The sequence below is a fragment of the Schistosoma mansoni genome, chromosome 7 (genome assembly GCF_000237925.1).
Source record: "Schistosoma mansoni strain Puerto Rico chromosome 7, complete genome".
Taxonomy (NCBI): domain Eukaryota; kingdom Metazoa; phylum Platyhelminthes; class Trematoda; order Strigeidida; family Schistosomatidae; genus Schistosoma; species Schistosoma mansoni.
In genome coordinates this window covers 250,651-264,941 of record NC_031501.1, presented here as the reverse complement: position 1 = coordinate 264,941, position 14,291 = coordinate 250,651, and the positions used below count along the sequence as shown (strand labels likewise).

Below are 14,291 nucleotides of genomic sequence, written 5' to 3'. Positions count from 1 at the left end.
GAGTTTAGTAGTTGAATCAATTGACTTTCAAGTAGTCGGTTGCTAATTTAAAATCTATTTCACGTCATTCAATTTACGGAATCATTCTAAATAACTAACTATTACACTGAAATTGTACCTCTTAACGATTTACATATATATCTTCATCGTTCTTCTGAACGATATCATCAGTACAAACTCTGGGTAGAAGTCTTCGTTCAGAAGAATGATGAAAGCTCCACGACTAAACCATCCAGCTCAGAGAATAAAACGCCACCAAAATCATCCACCTGAGCTGCAAATCTTCTTCACCATCTCAAGCGACTACATATTAGTCATTGATTCGTAGTTGTCAAATTAAAACAGGTTACATCAAGTACATATTGAGTATGAAGTATTGGGTATTTGGATTATTATACTATTGATACTTGTTGAATCATGAACAAAAACAAACAAATAGGGCCTATAGTTTATTCTATCTAATTGCTTGAAACAATATGCTACCAATTAGATTTCAATGTAGTTTATCGTTTTTATTTCAGGTAATCAAAGTACAAAGTTCTGATTGCAGTATGGTGACAATTAATGTACCTCCTGAATGTGAGTATTTTATATTTCATACACTGTCAATGTATTTTCTTGCTATAATTATCTCAACTAACTATTTTCGACAACTTTGATGGTCATTTTGTCAGCAAACTTGTTATTTCCCTATGCCCAATTAATTATATCACGTTATACGATCGCCATTTAGACACCGACTTATATGACCAGACTAATGACGCGTAAACCTACTCGAGAAGCCTAGAATTCTTATTGGTCAATCAAGATAATAGCTTCTCTCCTAACCCAACTGTTTCAGTTCAAAATGCCAATATCAGCCTCCACTGTACGAATCATATATCTCAGACATACTGGGTTTATAAACAAACAAACTAGACCGCATCATCCCATAAATAGAGAATAAAAATTATAGAGGATCAAGCAAAAAAGTGACTGTGGTTGTGAGAGACTGTTAGGAATAAATTGGGAACATTTCAAGAATAGTCAATAGGTCAAATAAAAGCTTATAATGAAGCTTACGCGTGATAACCCTCATGGAGGAGCATAAGCCGCACACCAGCATTCTCCATTCAACCCTGTCCCAAGCAATCCTTTCCAGTTCTTTCTCGTTAACATTTATCCTTTTCATATCTGCTTCTATTTCCTGGCATAATGTGTTCTTTGACCTTCCTCTTCTCGGAATTCCGAGTTAGGGATTGCCTCGTAATGCAGTTTGATGATTTCCTTAATGTATGTCCTATCCACTTCCAGCATGTTTTCTTAATTTCCTCTCCAGCTGGAAGCTTGTTTGTCCTCTCCCATAGTACTCTGTTGCTGATAGTATCCGGCCAGTGAATGTTGAGTATACCCATTAGTGATTAGCTTCAAGTTCTAATGAGAAGCTGATTGTTGTTATTATTATTATTCGGAATCAATTCTTAGTTTTACATTGATATTTTATAGCACAAAAAATAATCGAGTAAGTGTCCTGGTGTATTTTTAAAGTTGTGATAAAACCAACCAATTAAAAGATGATCGACGACTGATTTATAAATCTAGTTCAATCATTTATAGACAAGTAAATGATACACTTAATGATCACTGGTGTAAATAACAAGACTCTCAAATACCAGAATGTCGTGAACCCACACTGGAACATTTAAACAATGATTCAACTATTCAGCTCCGAAGAAATAATTTCAACAAAATCTTGACAATAGAATGAATCTTGTCACCATTTCAAAATATTAGTAGTACCCTTAGAAATGTGATCATATTTTATGACCTAGTAACTAGCTTCCAGAGGAAATTTCTGAAGTTCTAATGAGAAGCCGTAATTAGTGCAGCTGAACCGTGTCGTGTGTGAGGCAATTACCTAGTGAAGACAATGAAAGATGATTGTACACTGTCATGGATCTATTGAAGTTAGGCAGTAACACCGTTAGACATCAGATCAGTGTTCTAGATGTTAAGTGTTTACATATAAAACCTGTGATCCTTGCTCTTATTCTCACATGTGGTTTCATTGATGCCCACTACTGAGGAATCCCAAACTGGGACGAAACGCCCGTTTAGTGGTTCTTGGTTTTCAAACGCGGCTTAAAATTGATCGGTTCACGGTTTCAATGAAACTCCATAATCATTAAAACCTTATACTTACTATTTCAGGGATATTATTGCATGATTTTTTGTCATGATTGAATTAAGTACAATAGAGGAGTGATCTGCATTCAGCCTTCGTCTTCTGATCGCGCAATGAGTTTCAAGGTGTTTGAAGACGAATATGATTTGAGGGTTTGACTGTAGTTCGTTGGTTGATGTGTTAATAAGTAAGTAGATCATCGGTCCTGATAGCAGTAAGACTAAAGAAAGAGACATTATACAACCGCTTTCCTGTCATTACGACCTAATTACATTGGTCCCAATACAAACTATTCAAACAATCTGGGTTTTTTTCCGACAACGTGTCAGTGCTTTACTTCGTTCTCACATCTACTTAAGACTAGTCACCAATATAGTCGATCGAATACTCATCTAATTTCCTGCATGCTTGGAGATTTCACTTTTTACATACATTGAAATTTACATAGAAATAAACGAGATTAACTGCCTAACTTTTCTCCATTCGCTTTATGCCAATAGCTAACTATCATTGATACTATCATTGACAGGGTAGGTGAACAGTTGTTGTTCATTCTTCTTATGTCTGTCTCCATTTCTCGGTGTAATGTCTTCATTGGTCTTCATCTTCTCCTTTGGCCTTCAGGATTCCAGGTGAGAGCTTGCCTTGTGACGCAGTTGGGTGATTTCCTCAATATGTGTCCCATCCACCTCCGGAACTTCTTCCTAATTCCCTCCTTCACTGAAATCTGGTTTGTTCTCTCCCACAGTAGGTTGATTCTGATAATATCTGGCCAACGGATACAAAGTATTTTGAGTAAACAACTGTTAATGAACACTTGATTCTTGTGCATGATGGCTTTCGTAGTTCTCCAGGTTTCCGCCCTATACAGTAAAACTGTCTTGAAATTTGTATTGAAAATTCTGATCTTGGTGTTGGTTGACAATTTTTTTGAGTTGCAGATGTTCTTCAGTTGTAAATATGCTTCTCTTGCTTTGCTGATCCACATCTTCACATCTGCATCAGATCCACCTTGTTCGTCAATGATGCTCCCCAGATATGTAAAGGTTTTCACATCCTCAAAAGCTTCTCTGTCAAGTGTAATTCGATTGATTCATGTTATGCTGTATCAGAGAATCTTGCTTTTCCCTTTGTTTATATTGAAACCTACTGCTACTGAGGCTACTGCCATACTGGTCGTCTTCTCCTGCATTTGTTGTTGCATGCGTGATAGAAGAGCCAGATCATCTGCGAAGTTTAAATCGTTCAGCTGCATTCTACCTGTCCACTGAATACCGTGCTTCCCTCCAGATATTGACGTCTTCATGATCCAGTCGATCACCATCATCATCATCGTCATGTAACTCTACAATCTCAACAAAACCGGCACTCTAAAACTTCATTTGTACTATTATGGTTTTGAGCTAACATGTAATTTATAGCACATATCTTCTAATCACATGATGTATTTTACAACTATAGATTTTAGGTATAGCTAATTATGTACGACCAAATATAGCATCAGGTAATGTTTAGAGATTGACGTAGGTAGTTAGAACACTAAAGATAAGTCATTCATACCACAAATAAAGTCTCTCTCGTCAACTGTAGTACTCTAAGATTTTTGTTTACCTCTAAAGTGATACATCACAGCGCTTGCTACTTAAAGAAGAACATTCCATTAGAGAACTAGAAAGATAGTCAAATGATTACCAAGTCAGTTTTTTTAAAATTACAATCTGATTCATAAAATACAACTTATGTAGTTTTATAGGTATATAGCTATAATATTTTCGTGATTATGAGGTATCTCAGAGAGATGGTTGAATTTGAAGCTTCACATTACAGACTAACTTTGGGAAGAATACCATTGGAAACCAATAAACATTGGGTACCTATTCTCCCCTGGTATGCGACTTCTCATTAGTGCTAACCACGATACCCATAGCCGCGGTTTTCTGTGATATAACAAACGATGTATCCCTATGAGGAAAATGACGTACAATTAGGCTTCATGAAATATTATAACTAAAATACTTAATACATATAGTTCCCTTTATCAACTTGAAGCGAACAAGAACAATACTTTAAATTTCATTTATTTACGGGTTTATTTTTGAAGAAATTTATACATAAACACCGTTATATTCCTGTTACGTGGTGTGGAGGTTACGCATTTTTGTTCCAAGTCGAAGTTCCTCGGTTCTCTTACTGATGGCAGAATTGTGAGTGAGCACTCCTGAGAAGTTTCGTATTATGATCAGACAGCCGTCCAGTGCTCCCAGGTTTTAAATGGTTCTCTAACTATGGCCAGTTCGTGGCTTAAACTGTGGTCGTTTCATCCTAGTATGGGACTCCTCAGCAGTTCATATCCATGACCCTGAAATCAGTGTTTGAAAAAAGGACTTTGTCTTTCACGTGAAATTTTAACATCTAGACCACGGAGTCGGCACCCAACGATGTTGGTGTCTAGCTTCAATCAATCCACGATATTGCCTTCGGTGAGCAACTGCCTCGCATCCGACGTGATTGAACTCCACTAATCACAGCTTCCCACTAGAACTTAAAGAATTCCTTTATGAAGCTAATCACTAGTGTGCACATGATAATCATCAGTATAGAGGTATTGGGATTATAAAATCCCATTATATTTATGGACCGATCCAAGTTGGATCATCATTGAAATCGTGTACTCAACAGACGACCGTTTTGTCGGAAAATGGGACTCCTCAGCAGTGGGCAACAACGAAATCGAAATTGATTATTACATAATAATCAATCAATGTTTATATCTCAGCCATATAATGTAACATCTGTGACTGCGTAATTTAATAAAGTGAGTTTAAATTCAGTAAAGAACATCATATTCTTCAGGATTATGGATACACTTAGTTGACACATACTAACTAGCCCAACACCTCCTTGATCAATAAATGCTTCACACCGGTTGCCTTTTACAAGCTAACATATGAAGGCTAATTATAACCATACACGTTGTTTTCATAGTCAAAACTTTTAATAGGAAAACTAATCAAGAAACCAAACAATTTATCTAGTATAATGGAAAAAAGCACAGACGTTTGACTTCACCGGGGCCTATGTGATCAACTGAGCAGTTGTATCGACCTGGTCCAAGTATTGAATAGTTCGTCTAGATTGCTTCTACAATACGGCCACCTTACAATCAGGATAGAACAATAACACGCCAGGCAGATAAAACTTTATCACTCAGTTCAGTTCATTACTTGTGTGATTATATAGATCAACTAATTATCTGATCACTTGGAACTCATAGAAGAATGCTGACCGTCCCAAATCCGGATAAAAAAGGAGTGTTGGATACACGGATAGCAAACCTGTCCCGTAGAACAGAAGCTCGCCGAAAATTGGCAACCAGGAAAATCATTTAAACCATCTAAACTCTTCCCTGGGAATTGAAGTGTTCTGAAACCTCACGAGGCTGTTTCTCCATCCTACAACCAATGCAACAATTAATATAAGTACATGGAATAAATGAATGTTATTCTGTGCTGTGTGCCTACTAACAATAATGGTAGACACGATAATGATCAGCAATCAATCGTCGTGTAATAAACGAGAGCGCATGTGGGGACAATCCTTGTATTTTATTATAAGAATGCAGAGTTCTTTGGTAAAATATGAAAACCATACATACAATACTTCATTTGCAAATCCTCCATCAATTGTCCCAAACTTAATCATTCCTTCGTTGGCATAACAACTACTTTCCGTTTCCGTTCTCATTGATTCAATCTTCCCGACCTTCTGCCAGGCATTTCACTTCTGGTTGGTGTTATATACTACTTATATTGACAGATATAAGTAGCATACACCACAATTATGCGACTAAGTATAAACGATAACCTCAGGTAGAACAGTTTTGAGAGTTCGAAATTCGTTGAATATCTAACCCATTATAACATGATCGTTTTACCTTTTTTTAAAATCAATATTTAGTAAGAAAAATTGAACAAATTTTATTCGCTTCAGTTAAACAAAATCGTTTTGATTTAGTTAATCGAATTATAGAAGGACATAAATGTGATATTAATGTAAGAGATAGTTTTGATCGAACCCCATTACATTTGGCTGCATCATCTGGAAATTTACCGATGGTTAAATTATTAGTTGAAGGTAGAGCATTAGTTGACCCAGTGGATAAAGTAAGTCATCATTCATTTCGTTTCTATTGTTTATTGTTGTATTATTTGTTGTATTCAGTATCCTATCTGATGATAAGAAGTAGTAACTCGATGAAGCAAGGGTGTTTTTATTAAGAAGATGAAACGGCCTTCCAGTGCTTCCAGGTTTTCCTTGATGGTCTAGCTTCAATTGACTCATGCTTTCAACTATAAAAATATTTTATATAGTTAAGATCATTAGTCAATTGAAGCTAGACCACCGTGGAAAACCTGGAATCGCTTGACGGCCGTTTCGTCTTATCGTGGGATTTGATTTATGAGCCCTGAAATTGAAGTGCCTAACTTGTTCATGATTGTCTTACCATTTATATGTCATCTTCACTGAGGTCATAGGTAAATGTTTCAACGATTTTCATAGTCCCCAAATAGGAATAATAATAATGATAATAATAATTGCCTACTGACGAATAACCAATTGTAGTGACAATCTGTTGCTAGTTAATTTCAACAGTTTATGAAACGAGATAGCCAGTGATTGCCTATCATAATGTCATGGAAGTCTACCAGCCACAGAGTTTGGTTGAGACTCATTTGGAGGAGCTGAGTGGCTCTCCTAGGAGAAAGACTAATTTCGAGGCACATAAACCCACCACGTTGGTACGTTTTCCTACAGAAGTCGTTAGAACCGCTTGGGTCCTGGCGCTAAGCGTCATACATGGGAAAAGTATACGTCACATGTCTAATGTAGTTTCATACTTATTCATCCCGTAGCATACATACAGGTACACTCGCCCTTTGAGAGAATCGATGATCAGCTATCCCTTCGTATTTGCTACTTCTTTTTGGCATGTGTGTTACATGCATAAAACTAGTACATAAGCTTGTGCTTTTGCGCTTGACAGCACGCTTATAGTCATAAGCACTCTAAAAAGAGGGTTGATGGTCACTACTTCATTTACTTGTATTTACTACACCTCAATTTTGTATGTACACCTGTTTTTTAATAAGGTTAGAACGAACTACGAAACTCATGCAAATGATATATATAGGCATGCACAAAAGACAGCCTTTTGTGGTCCTTGTGTCGTAAGTTTAAGTCTTCAGGTTTTTCAAGCTACTACTGAGTGGTGGATCAGTCTAATCGTCGTCTACCACATACTCTGGCACCACTATGGGTAGGCCGTAGCTTGAATTTCGCTGCCAATGATTGATCGCATAGAACGAGAATCACAATATATACTATGCAGAGTAGTAAATAATGTAAGCTGTTACTTTCAGACTCACCAAATAAATTAGTTAGGGTTTGTGCTTATTAATTCAGTTATAAGAGTTATTTGAATCTTCCTGTTGTTGATGTTAAGGATTATAACTGATCAGTCACTTTTTGACATTCTGGCAGGATTACCCTGATATTGTTATTCAAAATCCTTGTGATCTAATAGTCATGTGGAGTCAATTTGTTCAGAATTCACTTATGCCAAAAAGTTACTAATAAGTTATTTGTTTATTTAAGCACATAAACATTGATGGAATGAGACACCAAATATATATGCGTCACACAAATCAAATGATTTGTGCGAGGATCGGAATACTGCCTCGATGCCGAAATCAAAACAGGCTGATCAATCATAGTCCATAACATCAGTACCGATAGATTCGAATACATCTTACAAATCAATTGAAATTCATATCCATTACACAAATGAGTAGCTGTTTCAAATCGGTAGGTAACACGTTGGTTGTTTGAAGCGAAAATCCAACTGCTAGTCATTATCAAACTGCCTAAAAACGCTAATGTTGATTGTATAACAATTTACAACTGAAACGAAACAACTAGCTAGTATTCTCTCTCATCTCATTTGTAATAATTTCCACTATGTGTTAAGTGAGCCCCCAAATGCCCTGGTACGGCCAAAAGTGGGGAGAGTCCGCTCTCCCTCTCCAAATGCTCTCACATGACCACGCGTATATAGCCTCTACCAGGGAAGTCCTACTCACTGCCTTCTCGCATCATTATTGTTGTTTACGAAATTGAGAGGATGAAAAGCGAACGTCCGGCGCTTTAACAGGGTTGGTGGACACAGAAAGTTCACCTAGGGGAGTTGGAAAACCGTGGTTCCAAACCAATGGTGCACATGGGCTGGCTTCAGTATCCTGAGGGGCCAAATGGCGTATGTATCAATCGTTGGTCACCGGCTACCATTGGACTGCATCTCCTCACGATGCTCCATTATCTTGTGGATCAGATCTTTAGGTCAAAGGCTCCGGGTGTGGTCCCCTAAGCAAACCACCTGCTTCAGTTTGGGCACCTGGGCAGCATCACAGTCCTCACACAAATCAAATGAGATTTACGAGGCGCATATGTATCTGGTTCCTTTTTGTACTAATATTTATGTGTTTAAATAAATAATAATGTGTTAAGTGTAATGACGTGAAGATGTTTGCTTCAAAATATATACAAATATCTACAAAATGAAACTTGTTAGGTCTTTTGTTACCATGCGTTTAATAGCCAAATCGAATTGCTGAAAATAGTTACCTAATAACTACTATCATTTTTTTTTCATATTTCAGTTTGGCATTACGCCACTATTTTGGGCTGTTTATAACAATTATAAAAATGTAGCTCATTATCTACTCAATATGGGTGCTAAACATAATCGAGTTACTAAGGTGAGTATAATTTGCATCATATTCTTTTGATGACTATAATATTTGGATAAGATAGATTTTAAGCTATATGGAACTATTCAGTACTGTTCATTCACTTTCTCGCATGCGGGAAACGAACTCAGGAACTTTATTCTCGCAAGTGAATTCTCAACCTCTAGATCACTAATCTGGCATCGAACATTATTAATGTCTAGCTTCAATCAATTCGCAATACTCTGCAATCATATTCAATTGTCTTCGGCAGGTCACTTCCTTATACCCGACACAGTTGAACTTCACTCGTCATATACTACGACAAAATGGCAATCCAGTGTTCTCCGGTTCTTTATGATCGTCTAATAATGATCAGTTTATGTGTTCAGTAAAACTCAATAATCTCCACAACCCTTTAATGATAATGATTTTTTTAATCAGTAAAATTTAATTCTTTTCATGGTACTCTTCACATATGCACAATGTCAAAGTTGATCATCATTTCTTAGTTTGTATTGTGCAAAATTTATCGATTAAATCTGTTTGTAATCATCTTAACAACAAAACAGTTTTTTTGTACTTTTATTGTGTGTGTGTGTGTGGGAGGGAGGGAGGGAGAGTGAGTAATAGATGAACAGAATTTGTCAGTGGTATTGTTTCATTAATGAAATGAAATGAGAATACGTAACGCAAATATTATATAAAAGGTATAACTAATTAAAACTGAGCTATAAAATGCTGTAAAGAGATGATGTAATCGACAAACTATTTTACCATGGTGATAAGAGTTTTACCACATTATTATTCTATATACACACGCCAGATCGAAGGCACTTGATAGTAATAGCCTCTCCAAAGCATAGTATAAGTAGTGTTGTTTGTTTGTTGATTATTTTGTGATATCCAGGTTTTGTTCACTAGTCATTAAATGTCTAGTGACTGTACTTGTTAATAATTAACTTCATTTCAAACGAAGAGTTGGAAAATCTTGTAGATGCCCTTGTTTCAGTCTTTCCTATGTACTTTTTTTCATAAGTATAGGTAAATTAATAACAATATATTTGGAAGTGACCTTAGAACTGTATTAATCCACTTTTGGCCAGTTTAAAGAACATCTAGTATTATACACTGAAAATAGTTAGGCTTCAGAAAAGCTTCTCTAAAGCTCTGCTTGATTCTTTTAAATAGATCTATTTGGAATCTCCTCTCCATTTGAATGCAAGAAGAATGAAGATGGGGTTTTGGTTACTAGTTGTTTGCTTGCAACTTTCCGCGAACGATTTTCCATACTTAATATTAAAGTACCTTGGATATCCACTTTTTATAAAGTATTCCTCAATGTATGATATTTCTTCCACTATTTTATGGGTCGGACATAATTCTCTAGCTCTGTTAAATTTGATTTGATCACGATATGTAAAACATTGCTCATAGAAACTTAGTTCGTTTACAGCCGATGAGAAACCCTAAAATATAATGAATTCACCTTATTATTGTTCTCTTCGCTTTATTTAAACCACGAACTGATCCTAGCTAAGTCACCATAGTAAATCTGGTAGCACTGAACGGCTTTTCATCCTAGTATGGGACTCTTTAGTATTAGGCATCCACGACCTCGCCACCAAGAATCGAATCCAGGACTTTCGGTCTTGTGCATAAACGATTAGCCTATAGACCAGTGAACTGGAATTGGACAGTGTTAGTAATTTAACAGTGAAAATACCACAATCTTCAAAAATCTCTGATACTAATTATTTAGATTTATCAAGGAATCAATATGTGTATGGTTATAGTTAATTTGATGGACAGTTACGGTTGTTTTCATTTGTTTATTCTAGTCTATTTTGATAGGCTGTATTCGATTTTCTGTTCTTACAAAAACACTAAATGCATGTTTATCAAGGACATAGATATCCTACATAATTTATTCAAACGTGGTCTGAGGTATTGCCTGGTCCCAAACCAGAGTATGCGGTATTCTTTGGAGACCACTTTTTGAGATTCTAACCTAAGATAGGGAGAGGAAATGCTAGGAGTTCCCGTCCCTATGTTAGTCAGTGACCAAAATAGACTCATAGGGTATTCGTTTCCTCAGAATCCTGGTGTTCATGTGCACCATTGTTTTAGTATCAAGATTTCTCAGTTTCTGTTCTTTGAATCTCACTACTAATTCAAATTTTTAACACCATGGTATGACAGAAGTCTTTATAGCACTGTCATCTGTTTATCACGATTTCTTGATTTGGTACTTAGTGATGAAACAACTCAGTCTCTCTACACGTTGTCAAACATGGCTTGAAATAGAAGCCAATGACTATCTTTCACTTCGTGCTTAAACTAGTGAAGTTTTTCCTGGTTGTAAGTTTAACTGTACTATAATACTTATCCCTTCCTTATTTCTTTACAGTATTATCACGTCATTTTGAATGATCCGCTCTATTTTCTGATGACTAATTATTACAGAATCAATGCATATTAAGTTGATAAATCAAGCTTAGAGCATTCCAGCATAGTGTTTTTTACGGGTTGGGGTTTGTCAACCCTATGTTGAACTCCCATCTTTTACTCTGTCTGGAGACCGCCAGTAACCCTAGAAGCGTTCCAGATAAAGTTAATGAAGCATTCTTATTAATTAAGCTTACTAGAAAATTCTGGTAGAATGTTGTTATTGAGGTGAGATGGTCAACAATACTAAAAATGAGTCAGTTATTTGTTAAATGGTACTAAATAATATTGAAGTATACCGTGAATTAACTAAAGTTGGGTCTAAGTAATAGCGAACTCCACGATTACGTGCCCTCTCCGTCAGATTTCAAAAATACTGTATTGGCATATAAACGGCCAGTGTTTTGAACTATCTTAAAATTCTAGGGAAAAACAGTTATTCACAGCTTCTACCTTTTTTAACTGTATGCTGGCTGCTGTCAGTCTGTGACAGAAAACGTAATTATATGTTTGGATTATGGCTAGAAATGAAATCCAGGATGTACGCTTGATTGTATTCGTCACTCTTTAGTTAGACTTCATTTAATTAGTTCTAATGATAGAAGTGAGAATAAAAATCAAGTACCTACTGTGACGAATAGTACATTTTGGATTCCATTGCTAGCAACAATATATTTATCCCAATAAAAGCTTGTTACAAACTGGCTATATTGACCCAATCTCTAAGGTATCCATGCATACGAATGTTTCACATTTAAACCATATTGAAATTGTTTATTTACTCAGATATCCAATTTAAGGAATTTAGATCGCCGAACTGATAATTTAAAACTGATGTCAGCATAAAAGTAATTATGACTCACTAAAAGAGCCTTTCATAAACTGATGTTTGAAGTGTCTTTGCCAAAATAGTTCTGCTTTACGTCAGTAAAAATCGATATATCACATTGTGATTTACACCATTTACCTTTATTTTTAAATAATAACCTGTTAACCATTGAACTATACAATTTAGGAAATCATTAGCTTATAAAAATACATACTATTATAGCTTGTGACTGAGCAGATGCCCTATTAATGTTCAACGTGGTAATACCGCCAATTACAGAGCAGTGAATTATCGATCGGATCAATGACACATAAAAACCGTACGAGCAGTCTAGAGTACTTGTCGGTCCTACTTTCTGCCTAGCCCAGCCAGTTTAATCCAAATCACTAATAACATCCTCTGCAATGTGAATTATTATATTTCACACATACTGAGTTTATATACCAAACAAACTGACCACATCGTACCAATAAAATAGATAATAACATTTGTACAAGATCCAGCACAAAGTGGCTGTGAATGTAAGAAGCAGTAATTAATAGACTGGGGCATAACTCAAGAATGTTAAATCGTATAATAATAGTCTATAGGTCAAAATGAAGCTTATAATAAGAGGGATACGAATATGAATAGTTTAGTTACTTAACAATTATACAATAAGAAATATACATATCATATTAGTCCATAAATAGTTCTCATTAGTTACCCTTCATAATTCTCTTCAGGATAGAACATTTATAGAATTCGTATTCATAGTTCTGAACATTATTAACAGATGTACACTGGTCTGATTGAGATACACATAATAACCACGAGTAGGGGTTGAAAACTTTATATAATAATGTGCATTATCTGTTACGATTCCATAGATGAATTCACTTTTTACATTCCTGTCAATCATCAATTCCAATATTCCTTTATACATACCCTATCACTCTATCTTTTTCAACCATATTCCCAATGTTTAGTTTTTCTTTTTTTTATTAATACTACTTCAATATCAACATACTACTCAGAAGAAAACCTATCTATGCCAAGCTATTTGTTGATAATATTTACATATATCAGTATGTATAGATTTATGAATTATATTTCCTTTTCTTAGTATTGGGACTCGAATCCATAAATAGTCGTTATAGTAACCACTTATTATTCTCTTCGGGATAGCACAGATACGAAAATTTTCTTCCATAATTAAATATAAACCTTCATAAACTACAATTGTTTACTTAAAGTTTTGATTCATCATGTGAGGTAAATAAAAATACAAAAAAAAAAGAAAGAGAGAAAGGAATTTCATAAATCATTCACTTCATTACCATGTGATTTATAGTATACCCGATAATGATTACTATCCTATTTAATATTGTCAATATAGTATGTAATAAAAAAGAATTATTGCTCTGATTGTTAGAAGGGGAATCGGCCTCGTGACTTCCAAAGAATCTCGGCTTTCATCATGAAGTGTCATCATTCTCCCTTCAACTTCTAAGGGAGAGTTTAAATGGTTTGAATAATATTTTCTGCTTAGCGTTTATTTAATGAGTTAGTTTTCTATGGGATGGAGTCACTAACTCCATGCCCAACTCTCCTTGTTTATTCGGGCAGTAGCCCCCCCCAGAGGAGCTACAGACGGAGTTAATATATAGTAAATTAAAGAATTTTTTTTTGGTAATGAATTTGTCATTTTCATTTTTTCTCTCTTTTTTTCTTTTTCTTTTGTTGTTGTTGTTTAGCAAGGTTTTACAATTCTTCATTTCATTTGTGAATCGAATGCTTTATCAATATTAAAATATTTACATCGTAAATCACAAACATTAGAATATGATACTTCAGATAATGTAAGTTGTGAAGGGTTATTTTCTTCTTTCTTTTTGTCTTTCTTTTTATTTTCTTGTTAAACACATAAATTTGTGGTTTCGAATATGCTGAGAAAGAAGAAAATTATTATCAGAAGAGATTTCTGTGGAGATTTAGTATTTTCATAGTTGAAAGCGTGAGTCAATTGAAGCTAGACCACCATGAAAAACCTGGAAGAACTGGACGGCCGTTTCGTCCCATTATG

General features: G+C 35.4%; 1 protein-coding gene across 1 annotated transcript in view; it reads left to right on the top strand.

Annotated features, from left to right (window-relative positions):
- Positions 1 to 476: 476 nt before the first annotated feature.
- Smp_198360 (putative ankyrin repeat-containing) overlaps positions 477 to 14,291 on the top strand; it is a gene marked incomplete at both ends in the record, with an annotated part of 51,927 nt that continues 38,112 nt past the window's right edge. The window contains 4 exons of the mRNA XM_018798557.1: positions 477 to 579; positions 6,122 to 6,327; positions 8,881 to 8,979; positions 13,963 to 14,067. Of these exons, the coding sequence (XP_018653487.1) occupies positions 477 to 579; positions 6,122 to 6,327; positions 8,881 to 8,979; positions 13,963 to 14,067 (513 nt within the window). The remainder of the gene's footprint in view (positions 580 to 6,121; positions 6,328 to 8,880; positions 8,980 to 13,962; positions 14,068 to 14,291) is intronic.